The sequence below is a fragment of the Phalacrocorax carbo genome, chromosome 17 (genome assembly GCF_963921805.1).
Source record: "Phalacrocorax carbo chromosome 17, bPhaCar2.1, whole genome shotgun sequence".
Lineage (NCBI taxonomy): Eukaryota > Metazoa > Chordata > Aves > Suliformes > Phalacrocoracidae > Phalacrocorax > Phalacrocorax carbo.
Genome location: NC_087529.1, coordinates 6,743,909 through 6,763,416, shown reverse-complemented (window position 1 = coordinate 6,763,416; position 19,508 = coordinate 6,743,909). Strand labels below are relative to the sequence as shown.

General features: G+C 43.6%; 1 protein-coding gene across 10 annotated transcripts in view; it reads right to left on the bottom strand.

Moving 5' to 3' along the window:
• Positions 1-1,733: 1,733 nt before the first annotated feature.
• The window catches only part of SGSM2 (small G protein signaling modulator 2), a 72,565-nt gene continuing 54,790 nt past the window's right edge, over positions 1,734-19,508 (bottom strand). For 7 of the 10 annotated variants that reach the window (XM_064468164.1, XM_064468171.1, XM_064468165.1 and 4 more), the window contains 12 exons: positions 19,045-19,195; positions 18,426-18,490; positions 17,822-17,967; positions 17,265-17,393; positions 13,092-13,274; positions 11,575-11,979; positions 10,810-10,934; positions 9,466-9,548; positions 8,878-8,987; positions 7,502-7,598; positions 6,113-6,280; positions 1,734-4,732 (listed from right to left, as the gene is read on the bottom strand). In XM_064468164.1, the coding sequence (XP_064324234.1) occupies positions 4,644-4,732; positions 6,113-6,280; positions 7,502-7,598; positions 8,878-8,987; positions 9,466-9,548; positions 10,810-10,934; positions 11,575-11,979; positions 13,092-13,274; positions 17,265-17,393; positions 17,822-17,967; positions 18,426-18,490; positions 19,045-19,195 (1,751 nt within the window). In that variant the 3' untranslated portion in view covers positions 1,734-4,643. Of the gene's footprint in view, positions 4,733-6,112; positions 6,281-7,501; positions 7,599-8,877; positions 8,988-9,465; positions 9,549-10,809; positions 10,935-11,574; positions 11,980-13,091; positions 13,275-17,264; positions 17,394-17,821; positions 17,968-18,425; positions 18,491-19,044; positions 19,196-19,508 lie in introns of those variants that run through there. The other 3 variants (XM_064468169.1, XM_064468170.1, XM_064468175.1) reach the window with 3 other exon arrangements.

Below are 19,508 nucleotides of genomic sequence, written 5' to 3'. Positions count from 1 at the left end.
CACTCTCTCTCACTCCCACCCCCAAGGTTGTGGGGAGGGTGCAGCCAGCCCTCGCCACTGTCCTGGGCTGACAGCCTCATCTGGTGGCAGCTGCCAGCACAGGGTGTCCCCTGCCCCGAGCGCCGGGCAGCCGCTGAGGCCCCAGAGCGATGGGCTGCCAGGGCTGGGGAGGGCTCTTGCGCTAGCGGATACCCAGAAGAAAGAGCAATGCAAAAAAAAAAACCAAACCACCAAGTACCGGCACTACAGAGATGTGGCTTTAGGAAGCCTGGCTCAAAGCTCCGAGGCCGGGTGGCTGCAGTTGTGTGGAAGCATTGCCTATGCGGCCCCAGCACTGTTCGTGTGCTTGCATAGGGTTGGCTGTTTGGTTTCTTTTTTATTATTTGGGAAACTGGAAAGTATTTCTAGGTGAGGTAGAGCTTCTGAAAGGGGCAGGCAGGCCTTGGGATAATTAATAGGATACTGCAATATGTGGCACAAAGCTGCTCGGGCCAAAGTTGCTGTGTTTGGCAAATCTAGTGGTAGGGGGAGAAAGCAGCTGGGTCCTCACCAGGCTGCCCGCGCTGGCTCTGGGCTATGGAAAAGGGGTGGGAAACAGTGGAGAGTTGTTTTGGTTTGTTTTTCTTCTGGCAGTCGGTAGCAGTGAGACTTTCAAGGCGATGAAACGGCATTGGGATGCTGCGTCTTTCTGAAATGAATGCCTGTTGCGGCAGGGACTCTGCAGCTTTGCGGGACAACTGGCTAAATAGCTACTGGAAAGGTTTCTGAGACTGCGCAAAGAGAATGCTGGGGTGGGGTGTGTGTAAGAAGGAAGGGCCTGTAGAACAGAGGCCCCTGTGTACTCCCAGCTGTAGCACCCACTGCTCCCTGCCTACCCCAAGTCTCACCACTCAAACACGATGAAGGCAAAGGGGACAGTGGCACTGGATGATTATTTAAGCCAATGTGTCATTGGATACACTTCATAAAGGGCTTAACCTCTTTTATAAGGCTAAATACATGATTAACAGCTGTAAGAGTCACGAGCAATGGCTGAGGGATGGCTGCACCTACCCCAGGACAGAGGGGCATTTGTTGGGCATTTTTTTAAAGCAGAATGGGGTAATGCTCCATCATCCCCTGGGGACCCACCTCTGGGCAGAGCTTTCCAGCCTAAAAAAAACTGGAAGATCACAGCAAAAACTGCCAGCAGCAAAGCAAGCAGCAGGCAGACAGCAAGTTCTGAAAAAGGGAACGTCCCTGCCACAGAGCAGAAGCAGCCGGAGGATTTTTAAGAGGTTTGAAGTGGGGACTGGGAGTGATGGAGGTGGATCTCTCCTGGAGGCCCAGCAGCTCGGCTAGATTTAATGCTAGCTGCAGCACGATCAGGCCTAAAATTGCAGGATGAGACTTGTATTTTTTAACACTTGTCATAGGCCTGCTTCTGCTCCCACTCCTTCACCAGGGCTGACCTGGCAACAGGCTCAGCATGCGACGATAGGTGCTCTTAGGCACTGCCTGTAACTTAAATCTACCCTGAAAGTCATGTAAGGGACATTAGCAGTCCGTTTGGCGATGACCTACTTACTTACTTTAAAAATACTGCTTAGTACAATAGCCCACGCACGCTCATCACAGAAACATTAATTCCATATCGCATGCGCTGCCCAGACAGCCCTGTCCTTAGGACTCCCTGTTCTGTCTCTGAAATAACCTCGGGGGGAAAGAAATCACTTCCAAAGACCTCCACAGAATGCCTTGACGATAAGTATTTATTCATATATTACATTGAAACATAAATAATTGAGCAATAAAGAGAACAGTCTGCTCCCAACAAAAATAAATAAGTCAATACACAATATTCATAAAATACAATTAGACAGAATGTTATAACAAATACAGTGAAGTTCGCAGAGCTTTTTTGTTTTTTTTTTTTAAAGTTGTATAGTACATTCCCAACATACCAAAGAAAAATAGTGCAGTTTTGGTGTTTGTGTTTTTTTAACATCACTTCCGCAGGCTCTGTGAGTTGGAGGGTTTTCTCACTCTTTTCAATTTTTCAATCAATTTTTTTAAAAATAGTATTTCACTTTTCAAGTGAACAGCCACACAAACTGAAGCGCTTTCGAGACCTTTCAGCAACCATGCACTGGCCTATAAAACAGTTGGACACACAGCTATAAATAATGATGAGCTCAGCCTGCGAGCGCGCCTGCAGTACAGCGTCTTGGCTCCTGGTCCCGAGCACACCCGAACGCTCGGGCGCGCGGGGGCGGGCAGTAAAGCTGATCATAACTTTTTCCTTCTGTGACTCCCACTGCTGTTATTTTAGCCCTGGTATGCGCAGAAAGGGGGTTTCCTTCCCAACAGCCTCCTCCGCAGCACCTTTCTCAGAACTGAGTGGGCTCATCTGTTCTCACTTCTGTTCTGTGACAGTGATGCTCGTGAGCCCAGAGAACAACAGGCTCGTCCCTGAAGGCCTCTGGCTACACCAGCGACGGGGGACTTTTGGTTTGGGTTGGGCTTTTTTTTTTGTTTTTCACCCTCCCCTCAAATTTTTAGAGAACAGTTTAAGGGAGGGCTTTGGCTATTGAGCTAAGAACTTTGTGCCCATTTTTTTTCCCTTTTCAGACTACTATTTCCCATTTTTAGTTTACTGCAATAATAAAGCAAGCTCTAAGCATGGTCTTTCTAGAACCATATCTACCTTTTTCTTGTAAAGCAATGCTCAGGCTCGTGAGGACCCCAAGGCAGCACTCGCCTAGTGCTAAGAGCAAGAGTGCCCACTGCCTGGGTAATAACAAGACTGGAGTTACTAGAGCAAATACCTCCTATCAGTACCTGAGTCTTCAAACAGAATGATTTTACTCCCTACACTCCTTTTTGCTAAATTCTGATTTTAAAAGCTCATGTGAGCTGATATAATTCATGTAAACTTCTCTGAGCAACCTGATCTAGTTGAAGATGTCCCTGTCCATGGCAGGGGGCTGGGATGGATGAGCTTTAAAGGTCCCTTCCAACCCAAACCGTTCTGTGAGTCTTAAAACCACACAGAGTTATTTTCTCTACAAGGTTCAAGGGAAACACAGCTGTGTAACCCTGTCTGCTCTGAAGGATTAAAAACAAAAAAAAAGGCAGAAACACAAAAGTTCAGATTCAAAGTAAGGTTTTTGTTTTTTCAAATCACAGCAGCTCTAATGGCAAAGGCTGGAATACTTTGGAATACTTGAAGTGCTTAAACTAAGTCTCAGTTTTCAAGGAGCACAGGTCACAAGCGTCCACAAAACCTGCAGCTAACCCCATTAGCAAAAACCTGCGTGCTCCCTCCCTCTCTCTCGCTGACACAGAGCTACACTTTTACTTAGAAACATGTGATAATTTTATACAGCGCGATGAAGTGCTCTGACAGTAACAGACCCGTCTGCCGCTCCAGGGCAGAAGCCCAGCTAACTGTCAGTCACCTCTGCTCTCTACGCAGGATGGGGTGAAACGTATGCTGCTACTTAAAGCATGCGGCCAAGCAGGGAAAGAAGTGGCACAGAACTTCCACGGGGCGCACGGACGGCTCTACAAACCAGCACGGTGCTGCAGCAAAGTGGATCGGATCCCGCGCAACAATTTCAGCTGCTTCATCTGGCAAGTGCCGATACCTGCCTGAGTAGGCGAGCGCCTGGTCTGTGCTCGCAGGGTACCAAGGAAAGTCCTCCCAGAAAGCTCTGCAGAGCGGGGAAGAGGAGGCTAGTAGTGTGCGGTGAGTAATTTGGAGGAGGCGAGGCTCTGCTGTGTCTGCTCTGTAACGTAGGATCTGAACTTTATGGCACTCTGCAGACGCAAAGAGCGTGGGAGCTGCTAACGCGAGCAGGGAAGCTGTTTCTGTGGGCTAAACTTGTGTTAACCTGAACTACATTAGGCAGATCTTGTCATCTGGGAATATTTGCCGAGTAAGTTTGCAAAGTAAAAGGCAGGCATGTGTAGGCCATGAAGCCTCAACAGCATGAGCTAGTCAGCAAAGGCTAACTGATGTTTTTAGCTAATGTTGCCAGATCTCCACTGCTCATATTAACCATGTTATTTATTTTAAGGCCATTCTCCCAGCTGGTGACCTTATTTACTTTAATTACTGCTAAATACTCTGCTAAATACAAATCCAAATGTTTAAGCAAGAGCAGCTCAGACACATTCTCTTCCGTGTTCGAGGCCTAGACACTGACTCCATGAACGTGCTCCTCCAAGGACCCAGTTCAATGCTTGCAACACTTGAGGGAGTGCTGGATCCGGCCTTACCTCCACGGAAGGTTCTGGCAGAGCACACAACGTGCATCCAGGCTTTAAAGGTGCGGTAAGTCAAAATATAAATGTTCTAGTATGTCAAATCCCCCCTTTTTAATATCTCAAATATGTAGATAGACGGTCTTCTAGAGAGGGGAATAAGAGAATGCAAAAAGATTTTGTCTAGAAATACAAAGTGAGCGTAACAAGGACTATCAAACACAAACCTTATCTGGTGAAGGAAAAGTTCTGTTTTTAAAAGTCTGTTACAAATCTCTTAGATATTTATTACATTACATGGAAGATGCAATTAAAACACCATTTTGAAGTTACAGTGCAAGAAAGGCTCCATCCGATAGCTCCCAACGAGGCCCACGGTGACAGTCTGTTCATTATCACTTATTTTCAATCAGTGTCTGCACTTTGTAGACAAGGTCTCTTGCTATCCTCAGAATTTCCTCAGCATTGTGATGCTCTGCCATTTCTAAGAGACACAGACAAACATTCTTAACTGTCAGCAGCAAGAACTTTTCTGCCCTAGCACTGATATTAATGTAGCATTAGCATTAATTAATTAGCGTAACATTAGCAGCAATCCAAAAGCATTGCAGGGGGTTAGGTTTGTGGAATTAAAGGTAGAATAAGTGGATGAATCCCTTAGTGCTGTAAGTCCTGGTATCAAGGTCTGAGTCCTTCTGGTGTCAGTTCTCTTGTTGCAAGAATCCCAGTGCCCTGCAACCCCAGACCGGGAACAGGTCTGTACCCACACGTGCCTGTGAACGGCCCTCCTGAGATCTCAAAAACATAAAGCTGAGCTCAACTTGATGAAAAGATACCTCTCCAGGCAGGGACTATTGCTGGAGTGTCTGGGATGCAAGTGATAAATACAATTAAGGGCTTCATGTACATGGAGCGACGTGCCCGCACAGTTCCACGTACAGAAGTCCGCACTCTGCAGCTTGAAGAAAGATCAGAAAGCAGTTCTCGACAGACCAATCCTCAGTTCTGCAATAAACGTTTCATGCAGCTTAGGCAAGTGCTGGGGTTTTTTTGCTTCTATGGGGTTTTTTTGGGAGAAGCATTCATGTACAGCTTTGGAGTAAGAGTGGCTGGGGCAAAAACAAAACCAAATTTGGGGCTTCTGCAGCAGATGGCTGAAAACCACAGCATTGATAATTTAGTAAATTACTGTGATTACACAAAATTGTTTCCAAACCTCTTAAAATACTCTAACAGGGAGCACTTGTTTAGGACTAACTTGCACTCTGCAGCCAGGAAGAGACCTAGCTTGCTTTGGCAGGATACTTTTTGCTCTGGCAGCACATGCTGGCCAGCATCTATGGACCACTGCAGTAAGCAATCAACCGCAGAAGCTGTTTGGCATGTTTTGCATGAACAGTTGCTTATATGTTTCAGCCTCAGCAGGGTCAAGCCCTGTAAACAGAAATGACACTGGCAACCTTTAAACCTGCGAGAGACTTCTGTAAAAAATTAAGCAACATTTTAGCACCCCGTTAAACCAAGGGCAAAGAGTGACTGCGGCAAATGTTTTTAACAGAAATTCTGAAGCTTGCTTTGTGGTAAAAACTACAACTGACGCTGAAAAAGCTACCATCTTCTGTGCTCCACGGAGCTCTTCAAACACTGTTGTGTGTGTGTGCCAGGTCAGAGCTTCAGGAAGCATGTGAAAATCTGGGCTCCTCATTTACATGAAGGGGTAAGAGATTCAGAGCTTAAAATGACCAGGGACTTGTCATGACAGCAAGAGCACTGCACAACTGCAGTTGGTGTGAGTAGGGGAGAAGGAGCAAACTCATGTTACTGCCTTTTTTATCAAAACGGCCCTCTTAAAAAAGTCTCTTACCATTAAAAAACTTGATGATATCAGTGAAGTCCATGTTGTTATCACGGATAATCTCTCGATAAACTTCCACAAGTGCTAAGGCAATGAAAAGGACAAAATGTTCTGAAGAGATGTGCTTTGCTGCCCAAATAACTTCCCACACTGTAAATACATCCTCGTACAACAATTCTGAATGGGAATAAACATTACAAGAGCATCTGATTATTCAAATTGACCATTTCCCCCTCTCTAACTAATGTTCTACAGGCCTTATGCAGACATGAATACTACTTAATGACTTCTCCTTTCCTCTCCCCCTTTCCTCCAGCCAACTCCTGTCACTTACATGTGCAAGTATGGCAACAGAATTGGGTTTAAAGGAAAATTAAGAAAGAACGTAGGTGTGGTGGTGCAGACTGAACCCCAGGAAGATACCTAAACTGCAGTAACCATGTGACAGGCTGCAAATCTGAATGCATACCCAGAGCCGCCTCCTTGGCTTTGCAGTGAACCTGTCAGAGCAAAAGCTCTGCTATTTTTAATTGGCAACAGTTAATTGTACAGCAGATATAGGTAAGCTAGGTCTACACATGCCACAGGTCAGATGCGGCCCATGGAAGCTTTGTCTTCTTGAACCATATAGGCTCACCTTCTGGCCGGTCTGACAGTGAGGTCAGAGGGGATTGGGATGTGGGGGACAGGCAGTTCTCTGTGAAGAAGTAGGCAGAGGATTTACTATTCAGTTAAGAGTCACAATTCCTCCCCCCTCACTGTCACGTAGTTGCTCATAATAAATAGCTGATGGATGCATATTGTGTCCCTCTGCCACCTTTGTGCTTTAGGGTATTTGAGAGGGACGTCTTTTGATTGTTGCAGATCAGTCTATAACTCAAAGGAGCTACTTTGCCTGACAGCAAGATGGGTCTCTCTTCAGCAACACTCTACCCAATGATTACAAGCAACTGCTTCTGTTAGAGGGTGGGTGGGTGGGTGTGCTCATGCAGGGATCCTGAGATCCTGGGGTGCTCCCACAGTATATAAAGTACCTCATTCAGCGAAGCACAACAGCCCCAGAGCTATTGCTGAGCTGCTCCTTGTTATCAAATGGATTAGAAAGGAGGTATCAAAGCTTACAAAAGCATGTGATCAGCTTGGGATCACCTTCTTGAGCAAACAAGCATTTGCACTGACTAGAAACTTGGCTCCAGCCACACTATCAGGAATTTACAATGCTCTTTTCTAAGCTTTGACTTCATTCCAGCACTAGTTCATATCTGAGAGTCGCATTACCTTTCCTAGTACAAACTCTCTTGTGAGCCTAGCTGCTACTCACCATCCAGACATCTAGACCAAAACAGAGAGCTGTTCAGTTTTGCACAACTCTAAACTATAAGCATAGAACATTATTACCTCTTTTAAAGTCAAGCAGGAACCAGCGATAGCAGAAGTAAAAGTGAGTGTAATCTCCATTTTGGTGCATCAATTCAAAAAGCTCCGAGTCTAGAATCTAAAATGGAAAACATCAGCTGTCAGTGTCTTGTCTGAAAGTAGCCACAACCAAAGGTGTCGGAGGCTGGTTAAGACTCCCGTGCTGCTCCTTATCACCTGATCCTGTGGTTAGTCAGCAGCACTGACTATGTTTGCAAACTGCCTGTGATGTGGGTGCCCTGACACAGACTGAAGAGGTGAAGTGTTGCTGCTGTGCAGGTATGAGGTGACAACAGCCAATCTGCACTGTGATTTTAGGGGTCCAAGCAGCAAGTTACAGATCCTACTGATTTTCAGTAAGTGGCAAATCTTCATTTTCCCACCCAACTCTACTATCAGACTGTAACACAGGAGCTGGGGTGCAAAGAGTGAGATCCATTTACCTGGAGAAAATAAGGAAGAGAGACTTTTTCATCACAAGTTTGTAATTCTGATGCGCAGTGGCACAGTTCCATACTGCAACATCTAAGCTCTCTGGAACTGAACAAATACCTGCCAAATATCTGATAGATGCCTTAAATGTGTAAATATATCTATAGTCATTCCTTACAGATGTCATCCTCAGGGCTGCTGGATAAGCAGGGCGGCATGCTCTGACAGTCTTGCTACTCAACAGAACCACTGCAGCCACACCTTCACGTGCTGCCTGTCTTTGCCATGCTGGCCATCATCTTTGTCGACTGGCCTCTATTTTCATTACTTTTTAGTATGCCACCTATCAAACCAAAGAATGGCTTATCCTGATGTTCTCGCTCTTCTTTATGCTATCCTTGTTCAGGTGCCTGGTGCTTTGTGGAGTGGAATGTCTAGGCCTTAAATCCATCCAAAAAAGCCCTGTTCAGCAAACATCCTGTGTGAATTCAAATATAACTACTGTCTATTTAAACCCATAAGAAATTAAGTTTGTGCCACAAATACCAGTGTTTTCTCTTCCAAAAACCAGCAAAGACTGGATCTTACTGCTGTTTCTCACTGACTTGAGCTGGACTGAGCCATAAATGGGAGTCATTACACTGTGTAGCTGGTGTACGGGAGGCAGAAGTCTAGGGGGGGTTGGTTTGTTTGTCAAGTTAAGACAAACTGACCTGCTCTAATATGTGTTCTTCATTGTGACGGCAAATGCTGCCTCCTGAGAAGCAGGAAATCAGTTTGGGGCTGCATAAAACAATTCTTATCCTCCCCAACTCTGAAGTACCAGGTGACTAGGAACCCCAGTCATGGGAGTTCCTGCCCTTCACTGTGGCATCAGCCTCTGCCATGACCTCATCTTCTTTCAAATAACATTCCAAAAGACTCACTTGGATTAGGGACCGCATGTTGGCAAAGTGTGTGTCCATAGCACCTCCATTAGGGAAGTTCTGGCTCATCCTCTTCATCAGGTGGCTGAAGCAGCTGTAAGCCAGTTGATCTGCAGATGCAATGCAAAACACTCAGTGTTGCTAATTGTGTGTCTTCCGTGAACCAAAATAATGTACTGCAGGACAAGGGTAAAACAGGGGTTTCTCTTTTGCTGTTCCCTAATCCCATCACCAGTTTTTAGATGAAGCAGAAGACAGTACCTGACTCTGAACCATTTTTACTGATTATGTTTCAAAAGAGCCCAGCTTCCAGTTGAGTTTTCAGCTTCAGCAACTGCAGGAACACAGCTGCTTTGAAAATTTAGTAAAATTTAATCTGGAAGTCAGTGAGTGAACAGGGAATCCCTGAGATACTACTGTTAGCCATTTCAACAACAGCTGCATGTAGAGAAAATAAGAATCAAGAGCTGCAGGTTTGATTTTCCTGGTGAGGTAGCCCTGGTTAATGCATACAGCTTCTGAAAAAGCATTTCTAAAGAAAGACCTCCCTAAAGATACCAACGTGTTCCAAAAGAAAACCCTTCCTACCATTGTCAAGTATAACCATCAAAGGAGCCAGGAGGTCACACATGCCTTGAACGTAACCAACTTCTAGGTGCTCCCAGACATAACTGCAGGAAGAAGAAAACACAAGAGATAATAAGATTAAAAATCCTCTTCCTGCATGGTGGCCTCAAAATTTTGTCTTATGCCTAAAATACAATTTGTTTTGGAAGCTTTTAAGTGACTTGTTCTAGAGTGCTGTAAAAGATGAAGATAGAAGTCCAGAGAACTACTACAACAATTCAAATCTTCCAAAACACTGGTACAAGATGACAAGTATTTCTGCTGGGTTTTTTAAGGAAAATTCCTAAAGGCTTTATAAACAATCCACAATGAGGACAGAGCAGCATGTGAGAGAGGAATCTCTCTCGTAATATGACTCTTGCTGTAAGCACTTAACGTGTTGTGAAAGGGTAAAAGAATGTGATCAATTATCTACTTACAGGATGAATTAACTAATACCTAAATTTTCTTTTCCTGTTCCTCAAAAGCTAAAAATTGTGTTGAAGTCTAATTTGATTATGCAAGATCAAATCTTAAGCAGCTGTTGAATGTGTGTTCAAGAGCTTTTTGACACTTCACATTCCAGAGTATTTCACAGCCCTGTATTGTTTTCTGCTTGGATGAGAGGACCATACCTTACACACATGGCTTGCATGTCAATAGTTCATGAAAAAAGAGCTAACAAAAGCATAACAGGCTACGGAAAAAAGCACAGGTTTTTAAAAGGTACCTGGTTGGGGTTTTTTTGCTTTTGTTTTCTTTTTTCCCACAGGTGGAATCTTGGCATCTTTTCCAAGTGTTGAAGTCTATGACACTTTCTGCTTTAAGTTTGTCTAGTTGAATAGCCCTCATGGCAATTTGCATTCCTAAGAGTGAAAACTTACCTTTCTGTTGATTCCAGCTGGTCTCAGTGGTCAAAGATGCTGTTTTGTTTCAAAGATATAGTCTTTCTGTCTACTTAGTAGATGTCCCTCAACATTATATCTGGGCACCTCACAATTAATGTCATTTTTATAAGCACACCATTAGAGCAGGCATATATTATCCTCGTAAGTAGGAAACCAAAGCTACTAGTGGATTTGGAGAATAGTTCAAGGTGACTGATAGGGTCTGTCTCTTGAGGTAGAAAGAGAATCTTCTCAAGCCTGCATTCCAGACTTGGACCACCTATCATACCCACGTTCTAACCATCCTACCTGTTCCTCCTTTTTGCAAGTTTTAAGTTCATTAGTGAGAATTTTTATACAGGCTATTATTTTTATACTATTATAGTTTATGAATTATGACAGAAGTGTGAAGAGTGGTTCAGTTTACAAGCTGTATTACCTGCACATGACATTTCGGAGTTTCTCTAGGTTATCAGCAGTAAAATACCAGTAATTCCGATCACATCTCTGGACATCTTTATCAATTCTGTGCAAATTTAAGGCAACAGTGTCCAACAACTCTATCTAGAAGAGAAAAGTTTTAGTTAGATCTGCTAGGTTAGAGCATTCCCAGAACTTGGTGCAGATTCGCTCTGATAATCAACAAACCAGAAAGAGTAGAATTTTACTTTGGGCATACGAGAGCATCGAAATACCCGATTACTGTCAGAAGTCCCACGTAAAATGCATACACTTTCACTGGTAAATGTTCCAAACCTGTCCTGTTTCCAAATGGGTTATTTCTAGTTGAACAACTTCAGCAGAGAGAGGGTGGATTCTTGAACCTAGATTTAGGTTGTGGTTCAGTTTGATTAAACGTGGGGTTTAGCTTGAATCAAATGACACTGAAATCTTACAAGTGGTGTGTCATCCACACCTCCCCCCAGCCCCCAGAAATTTTTAGCTGCTAGAATTGTACCACATTCTTTCCTTGACCTCCCAGCTCAAAAAAAGACCTGATTTTTTCTTGATGTTTTATCTCCAATCTAGCTCAAAATCCAGATGAAAAGATTTGGATGCAAAAATCCTCATTTATCATCCCACCAGTAGTTCTGTAGTTCTGGTTTGGGATTGACTCTCATTAAATCCTGTCTGAAAAAGTGCAAGTCTTTGCTAGAAAAGCAATGCTGTGCAGAGAGATGATGATACTCATGTTGTGACCTACTGTGTAGGATGCAGCGCAGACAGACGCAACATCCATTAAATAATCCACCTGGGAACACAGCTGCTCTTCTGATACAGAATCCTGAGACTGCAGTGCAACTGACTTGGCTTTCTGCATACGTGGTATGTCTGGATCAGTCCTCTCCAAGTCAGTGCTAGCGTCTTCTTCAGCCCCATCTTCAAAGGAGACACTCTGCCCATCATCGATACTGGACAGGATGCCTGAGGCCACAGAGTAGTTCCTTGAGGATGGCAGCCCAGAGTCGGGGGAGTCAAACTCCACAGACTGTTGCTCTACGGCAGCTACTGCTGCTGGCGTGTCGCCAGACACCACGGTGAAAGCGGGGTCATCCTGACCCTTTGAGTCCCGCTCTGCTGAGTCCGTTTCATCTACGGATATAAAGACCTGGGGGTGGGCAGGGGAGAGAAGATTAGGACAAAGCAGGGGAGAATAGAGAAGCAAGAAACATTAATACACTAAACAAACCTCCAACCACAGGAGAAGAATAACTACATTACTTCAGTGAACAAGATCACTGAGTAACAGAGCTTCCCTGCATGTAAATAGTTGAAAGCCTCTCACTCAGTCTTTATACTGAGACTGCAAGTCTAAAAATAATACCAGTTTATGATCTCATATCCATCGCCTTTGATGATGTCTCCCCTTTTCAAAATCTGTTATTAGAAATATGTTGGAAAGCAGTGAAGTTTCCCTACCTGCAACACCAATGCTAAAAACATCTGGTCATTGGCAAGGTATCTTTGAAGACCAACATATCTCACGCCTCTGACAATCCAGATCAGCTACTGTTGTTTGAAGTCAAGACTGGCCTTCAAATTCTTTTCACCACGCAACCACTTTACCTCTTCTCTTGTTACAAAACTCTTTGTTGAACTACTTCAAGTTCTCTTCTCTCTTGCCTTCCTGAAATCAGTTAGCTAACTGTTTGAAGTCTGCATAAGTAATGGATGCCCAGAGACACTTCTGGCACACACGTGCCAGCTCTCCTGTCCAACAACACGAAAAGAAACCCCTTTCTTGGTTATTCAAGTTACAGAGGGGTTAATTCAGTCTGCCTTTCTATTGCTTAGCGTCCTACCTTAGGTTGACAAAAATCCCCTCTCCCAAGATAAAAATCACACCCAACCTGTCAATCAGGGACATGGCAGAATCAAAAATACACTTTAATAGTAGCGATCTTTTGCTCTATGCTGGATTTAAATAAAGTAAGAGATCTAAGAATGCTATTCCTCTACTGAGAGAGGATCTTCTATAGTAAGTGGACCTTAAAGCCCCTTAGACAGGCCCTACTTAAGAACAGCTATAGACTGTGCAAGACACAGACCTGCTCTTAGCTCTTTTCTCACTACAGCTTCAAATTCTGTACAGGATTCAAGTAGCTCCAGATAATGGAGCTGTGCTAACCTAAGTCTCTGCTTCCCTAGGCTGCACCTCTGCAAATGCCAAGCCTCCCACGCTGCCTGCACCATAGGGGTGAATGGGAAGGGAGTACCTACATCATTGCTGATGGTGGAGTCCCTGTGAATCAGTCGCTGGACGTGGCTGTCAATGCTGCTACCCGACGAAAACTTTGCCAGCGTGGCAGAATGCAATTCTTTCTCTCGCTGCTTCACAATGACCTCACAGGCTTTCCACTCAGCCATGACCTTCTGATACCGGAGAGCAATGTCTTCATCCACCTGCAGACAGACAACAGATCCTGAAATGCTGGTCCTCCTCGGACGACAGCGTTAACAATGAGTGGAAGCCAGGAGGGAGAGGTCTAAAGGAAGTGTAATGTCTCAAACTGGAAGCCTGAAGGATCCTGAAAGCCTCTTGCTAGAGTGCACGTCACTGTGACTGGAAAGCACGATGACTGAGGTAGTAAGATGCTGCATATTTACTGCAGGGAATAAACTATCACAGCAGACACCAGCAAAGATTCATATAAGCATGCGTGTACACTACCAACAGCGCTTCAGCATTCTTCAGAAAAGAACAAAAGATGTCACTGGTTTTCATGTGGAACCTCACACAGAAGTCAGATGCAATCTGATGTAGCAATTGCTACCTCTAACCGGATTTTTCCTGATTTCATTATACCTCCTTCCCAACTCTTTCTCTGTTCCACTAACATAGCCCTTGCAATGAATTCCAGGTCACAGCTCTATAGACATCAGTCTGTACAGAGTTAGATGCTAGAAGAGACTCCTGAACAGTAGAAATCCCAGCTCACACAACCCAGTCTTGTGGCTGCACTCTGCGTGGCCAGATCCAGCCACTCTGGTTCCCATAGTAATAAAACAGATTTTTGCCAGTGCTGGCTTCCTTTGTTGAAAGACAGACACAGAAACCCCCCTTGAGCTATTAAGGGACACATAGTAATTTTACTACTCTGTCACTTGTCAAGAGATGAAGAGAAACCGCAATTGTGAGTTGGCTTCAGGCTCTGGACTCTGCTGGCTGGAGTTGCTACCAGAGCATTCATGCTAAGAGCTGCAGGCTATTTGTCACTTGAGGTAGCTGTTGAGTCATAAATCATAAAATACAACAGTTAGCGAAGGCTGGAGGACAGCCATGTTTGGGAGTGCCCCAGATACTGATGGATGACTGTGAAAATACCATCAGAAGGCAAAGATAATAAATCACTCACAATGACTTCAGTTAAGGACACAATAAGTTTCCTATATGTGCAAATGTTATGAAGGTTTTCATGTCATTAATTTAAAAGACTGTTACATTCAATGGTAAGCTTTAGACAGCACATTTCTTTGAGGAGTCAGTTATTACTGTTATTTATTGCTGGTGTTGAGTAGCTCATTAGAATTCCAGATAAGATTTGGAGCACCCCTGTGTTGGTATGGTACAAGCTCAGGGGAAAAAAATTCCTATAGGAGCTTGTATTCTGCAGATCAGTTTTTTTACACCTTGTAATATATCTTTATGATATATTAATATATATTAATGCACTCAAGCATTTCTCTCTTCTTGCCAAATCTCTTATGTTCTAGTGGTATACATGCATGTGCCCTTCGAAGCTGGGGCTAGAATCCACGAGCTGTGGCTCCAGAGCTCTCACTCCAAAAACTAAGTATCTGGGTCCTTTTTTCAGTTCCAGACATACCTTCTATTTCTACACATGGATCATAATCTGATGGGTTATGTACCTGCGGAGAAGAGAGAGTGCAAAATGCAACCTATGCAAGAAACCTCCAATATCCTATATTTCTTGAAAATTTGACTTTTTCTAAAAAAAAAAAAAATCCAACAAAACAAACCAACAAAACAAGAATAAGAAATGGAGCACCAAAGGCAAACGTAAATTCACACTGCATCTGGAAGTGCTGCAATTTAGCTAGACCACTGCTGCTGCAGCTCTGAACAAAATTCATAGAAGCGTTTGAAAGAGCCCTCCCTTTTTCACCAAGACAGTAAGAATTAAGGAACCAGGCCACATGGTGCTTTAGGAGGACTTCTTTTTTTGACTTGTGTTGCATGAAAAAAGGGGTGTTTAAACAAGTCCCCTTGTAGAACAGATGTGCTTCCCAGCAGGACTACGGCAATGTATCAGCCTGGCTGGTATCTGGATTTGCTTCTCTTCTGAGGCAGTTTGCCTGGCCTTCAGGAGATGAGGCAACCAGCAGGACTTACTGCCCTCAGTGGTTTCTGAGGTACTTTGTCGTCTTGTGATGCTGATGTCATGGGAAGGCAGGAATTTGTCTCAGCAGTGCTCAGCAGAACATTGTTGATGCACACACTATAGCTGGAAAAATCTAAATATAAATACCTACAAAGATAACTGGATTCAGGGTGAAGAATCTGGATTGTGACTCAGTTTGAACAGTTAAGGGGTATATTTCTCCATCCATGTTCAGAACTAGTTTATAAAGATTAGTGTGAGAAAAAACAAGTTAAGTTGCTGTAGCTTTTTTCAATAAGAAGAGTGCTGCCTATAAAGTGCCCGCTGTTTGCAAGATAATTACTTTCTCCATTGCAAGGCTCGGGGTCAGGCCACCCTTCTGATCAGCAGGTGCTCACAAGGATATAAACCGTCCTTCGAATATAAAATAACGGGGAGTTATCAAATGCCAAATGTTTTGATATATAAAGCACTCCGTATCCATTTAGTCCAGAACAGGATCGCTACTGCATGAGTGCTACCTCCCTGGTAATAACACTAACAGAAAAGCAAATTAATGTGTTAATTATATTCCAGGACAAACCTCATTACTGTTCTAGACAGTTCAGCAAACATTTGGGTGATTCTTAATGTCAGTTAAAAGTAATGTTTTACCAACACACAAATCCGGTCCTTTCTCACAGGGACGTGTCCTGCTATAGCCCTGTGGCTCTGCAAAGGAGAACATCCTTTTCCTCGCCACTCAAGGAGTAAGACTGGCAGCAGCATTGGGGTTTGTAAAGGCAGACTGGTGCTCCCACTACACGTGAGCCCAAGGACTGCAGGACACCTTTACGCTAGTGAGGTGCTACCCAATTTGCGCATCGCAGTAGGCCTACACTGAAGTTCTTGCTCTGCACATGATCAGCTTTACAGCTGCATTACAGTGTGAACCTAAGCCTATTATGCATCACCTGAGGGTAACATATTAGCTTTGGCTCAGTACTGCAATAAAAATGCCACGCAGCATTCATAACAGCAGCTACACTGGATCAGATAAAGGCTGGTGCAGCCCAGCAGACGCTTGCGGAAAGCATATAGGAGTAAGGAACAGGAGCAGCGCTGTATTTTTTATGCACTCTGGCTCAGGACCACAACCAGTTTCTGTTCAATAAGCGTAGCTGAGCGAAGGCATGACTGCCATTCTGCCCGGCTCTGTTTGTTACCAGCCTAGTTTATTATCAAGGCACTTGCCCAGCAATTACAACAAATGATAGCACTCAGCAAAGTAAAAAGTTGGTATTGCTATAAACAGACGAGCAAAGGGAAATAATATAACTAAGAGATGGGCAAATTGTGGTTTCATTAATGGAAACTATATACTTAAAGCCAAGTTTCAGACTGTGAAATAAGGCTGTGACATAACCTAGGCAATTATTTATTGATCAATATTAGCAGCAACACGGGAGATATTAAGAGGAATAATGTCTCCTCTGAAATTGCACCTTATGTTTTACAGAGGCACATCTTATTTAAGTCTAGCAAAAGCATAATGAACGTACGAATCAAACCTTCCTCTGGGTATTTTTAGCCTCTAGACAGTAACTCCAGTGTACCATGAAGGTACATCTGGGCCATTCCCAGCTCCAAAAGAATTCCACACATGCAGTTACAGGATCACATAGATAAAGTAGTTATTTCAAAGAGCATTTTTAAGTATAACTCAGCCAACACACCATATAAAAGAGGGATGACTAAAATTACTATCCAAATATCAACGTACCTCCATTTTATAAGTGACAAATTTGTGAAAACAGGATTTGCTTGGGGCGAGTGCATGTCACAGGCAGAGCCTGAATGCAGGTTTTCTGACTTCAATAAAGAACACCCTTTTAGTGATTTTCAGACATGTTAACATGGTTTCATAATCCCTCTGCTAACGTGTGTCACTCGTTTTCAGTAGCATTTTTCTCTCAGGAATATTATACAATAACAAAGACTAACACTTGCTATTCAGAAAACAAAACCTGTTCTGCAAACGTAATTCAAATCCCCGGAAAGCTGTGCTTACCTGGTCCATTTCCTTTTTGGCCATGCCGAATTTATAGTGACCTAACAAGAATGGCCATACTTCCTTTCGAATCTCATGCTGTACCCCACCGTAGTAAACTCTTCTTAGTAATTCCAGTTCCTTGTAATTCTACAGCAGTCAGGAGGAAGAGGCATTGAAGGTAATACATCTTTGTTTTCCTCAAGCATGCACATATGCACTTAATACCAAGTATAAAGACAGTGGAATGCATGCACGGCGCTAAATAAATGTTGCAACTTGATGCATGCCTTCAGGGCCCTAGCTCAAATCTAGTGTAATCTAAGTGGCCATGCCTCCCTTTAAGAGACTAGGGGAGTCATGAGATCAGTTGCTTTGATGTTAATTGATATCTTTGCCATCATCAGAGATGCAAATGATAACAGAGATTTTAAGAATTGACTCACACTATCTAGAAAGAGAAGACTAGAAGACACCTTTAATACTTCCTGGGGTCAGTTCTAAGGGCTACCATGCTCAGCGCAGCAGCGTATGGGAGCTACTCTGACTAACAATCATAAAGGTATTCTGTTACTTACCTTCTTGTCCTTCTGATACTTGCTCCAAACCTCTTTAGTCAGGCCTCCTGCAGCACTGGATGGTTTGTCAGGTGGGATAATAGTGTGGTTCACGAGCGCGGACAGATGTGTTCGCACTGTTGACAAATGGCGGCAGTAGGCAAGCCCTGTGGTTGGGGAGGGAGGTAAACTTCTATAAATAAGCACTCTACCCAACACCAGCAGCCCCCTTTTGATGGTGAAGCTGCGACATTTTAAACCTGCCACTAATAATCCAATATGAACTAAACTTGCATTATACTGTATAAGAATGAAGAATTGCAACAGAACCAAAGATTATAGAAGTCTTACACACACTAGTAAAATCCAAGCAGAGCATTACACTGCAGTGTAAAACTACATTCTGTTTTCACTAAGCATCAGTTCACCCATTGCTGTATGCAAAACCCACAAGTCACGGAATTGTGAAGCTCTGGTACTTGAGTCACATCCACCCTACTGCCCTGAGGTGATCTGACTCACAACAATAAATTTGGGTTTGGAGTGCTTTCTAAAACAAACATGACATGTTTTTTAGATAAGCATATGGATACCACAAGGGCTGGATATAAGACACTTCACTTACATCCATAAAAGGCTCTGGAAACTATTTGCCTCTTCATGCTTTCACACAACATCTTTAATGGAGTTCTGTGGAGACACATTAACAGGAACATGGTAAGTCATGAGGACAGAGATCGTAATGAATTTTATGCTGATCCCTATGACCTACACACAGCAATTCTTTCTCTGCACCAAGATTTATTTTCCTAAAGGACAAAAATAATGACAAATTATACTCTTTAAAGCATTTTCCCCACCAGCTTTTTGGCCCAGAACAGATTCACCTGGCACATTTAGCTACTACTGCTGCAGGTGCGTTGTAAAGGTCCTTGTCAAATTAGATGAATTGTTGCCCTTTATTGTAATCATTAATGACTTGTTAAAGAAAACACTTCCAGAGCTGAATTATATTAAACTAGACAAAAGAACTAGATGCAATTTTTCTATCAAAATGTGACTTGAGAGTAGTTTAATAGGTTAGTTTTAATGAACTAAATTTCTTGCTGTATAACTCCATCTTTCTATATCAGAAACTACTTGAAAATTATGACTGTCTCTGGTGCTACAACCAATAAAACCTTCCTGCTTTTAACTGGCATGCACAAAGTCTCCCAGGTAAGCTCTCTGCACAGCTTGCTTACCTATCATGGATGCAGTTGCAACAGCTGGGTATATCGTAGGGAGAGCTGCCCGTTGAACAGGAGACACACGACGAACCTTGGCTGCAGTGCTCCAGCTGCCATGAGAGCAAGTTTGCCCCAAAGCCCTGCATCTCTATCATTTCGCTGGTGTCTAGGGAAAAAAACAAACAAAACAGCAGGCCATCAACCTTTTTTCTTCTTTCCCCCCTCTTCCTTCTGTGTGTCCTGATGGCTTCATGCTTTACTTCTCAGCAGGCTCTGAACCTTGATTCCAAAAAAGGGAGAGCACCATCCTAGCGACCTCAGAAATACCGCTTCTCAGCACATCTAAACCAGCTGCACGCTGTGCACGGTCACTTCCCATGAAGTCAAATCCCTTCACCATTTCCCCCTTTCTTGCCCACACACATCGCAGTTTGTGTTTCAAGAGAATAAAGAAAAGGGTGCTGCAGTAACAACTGAAA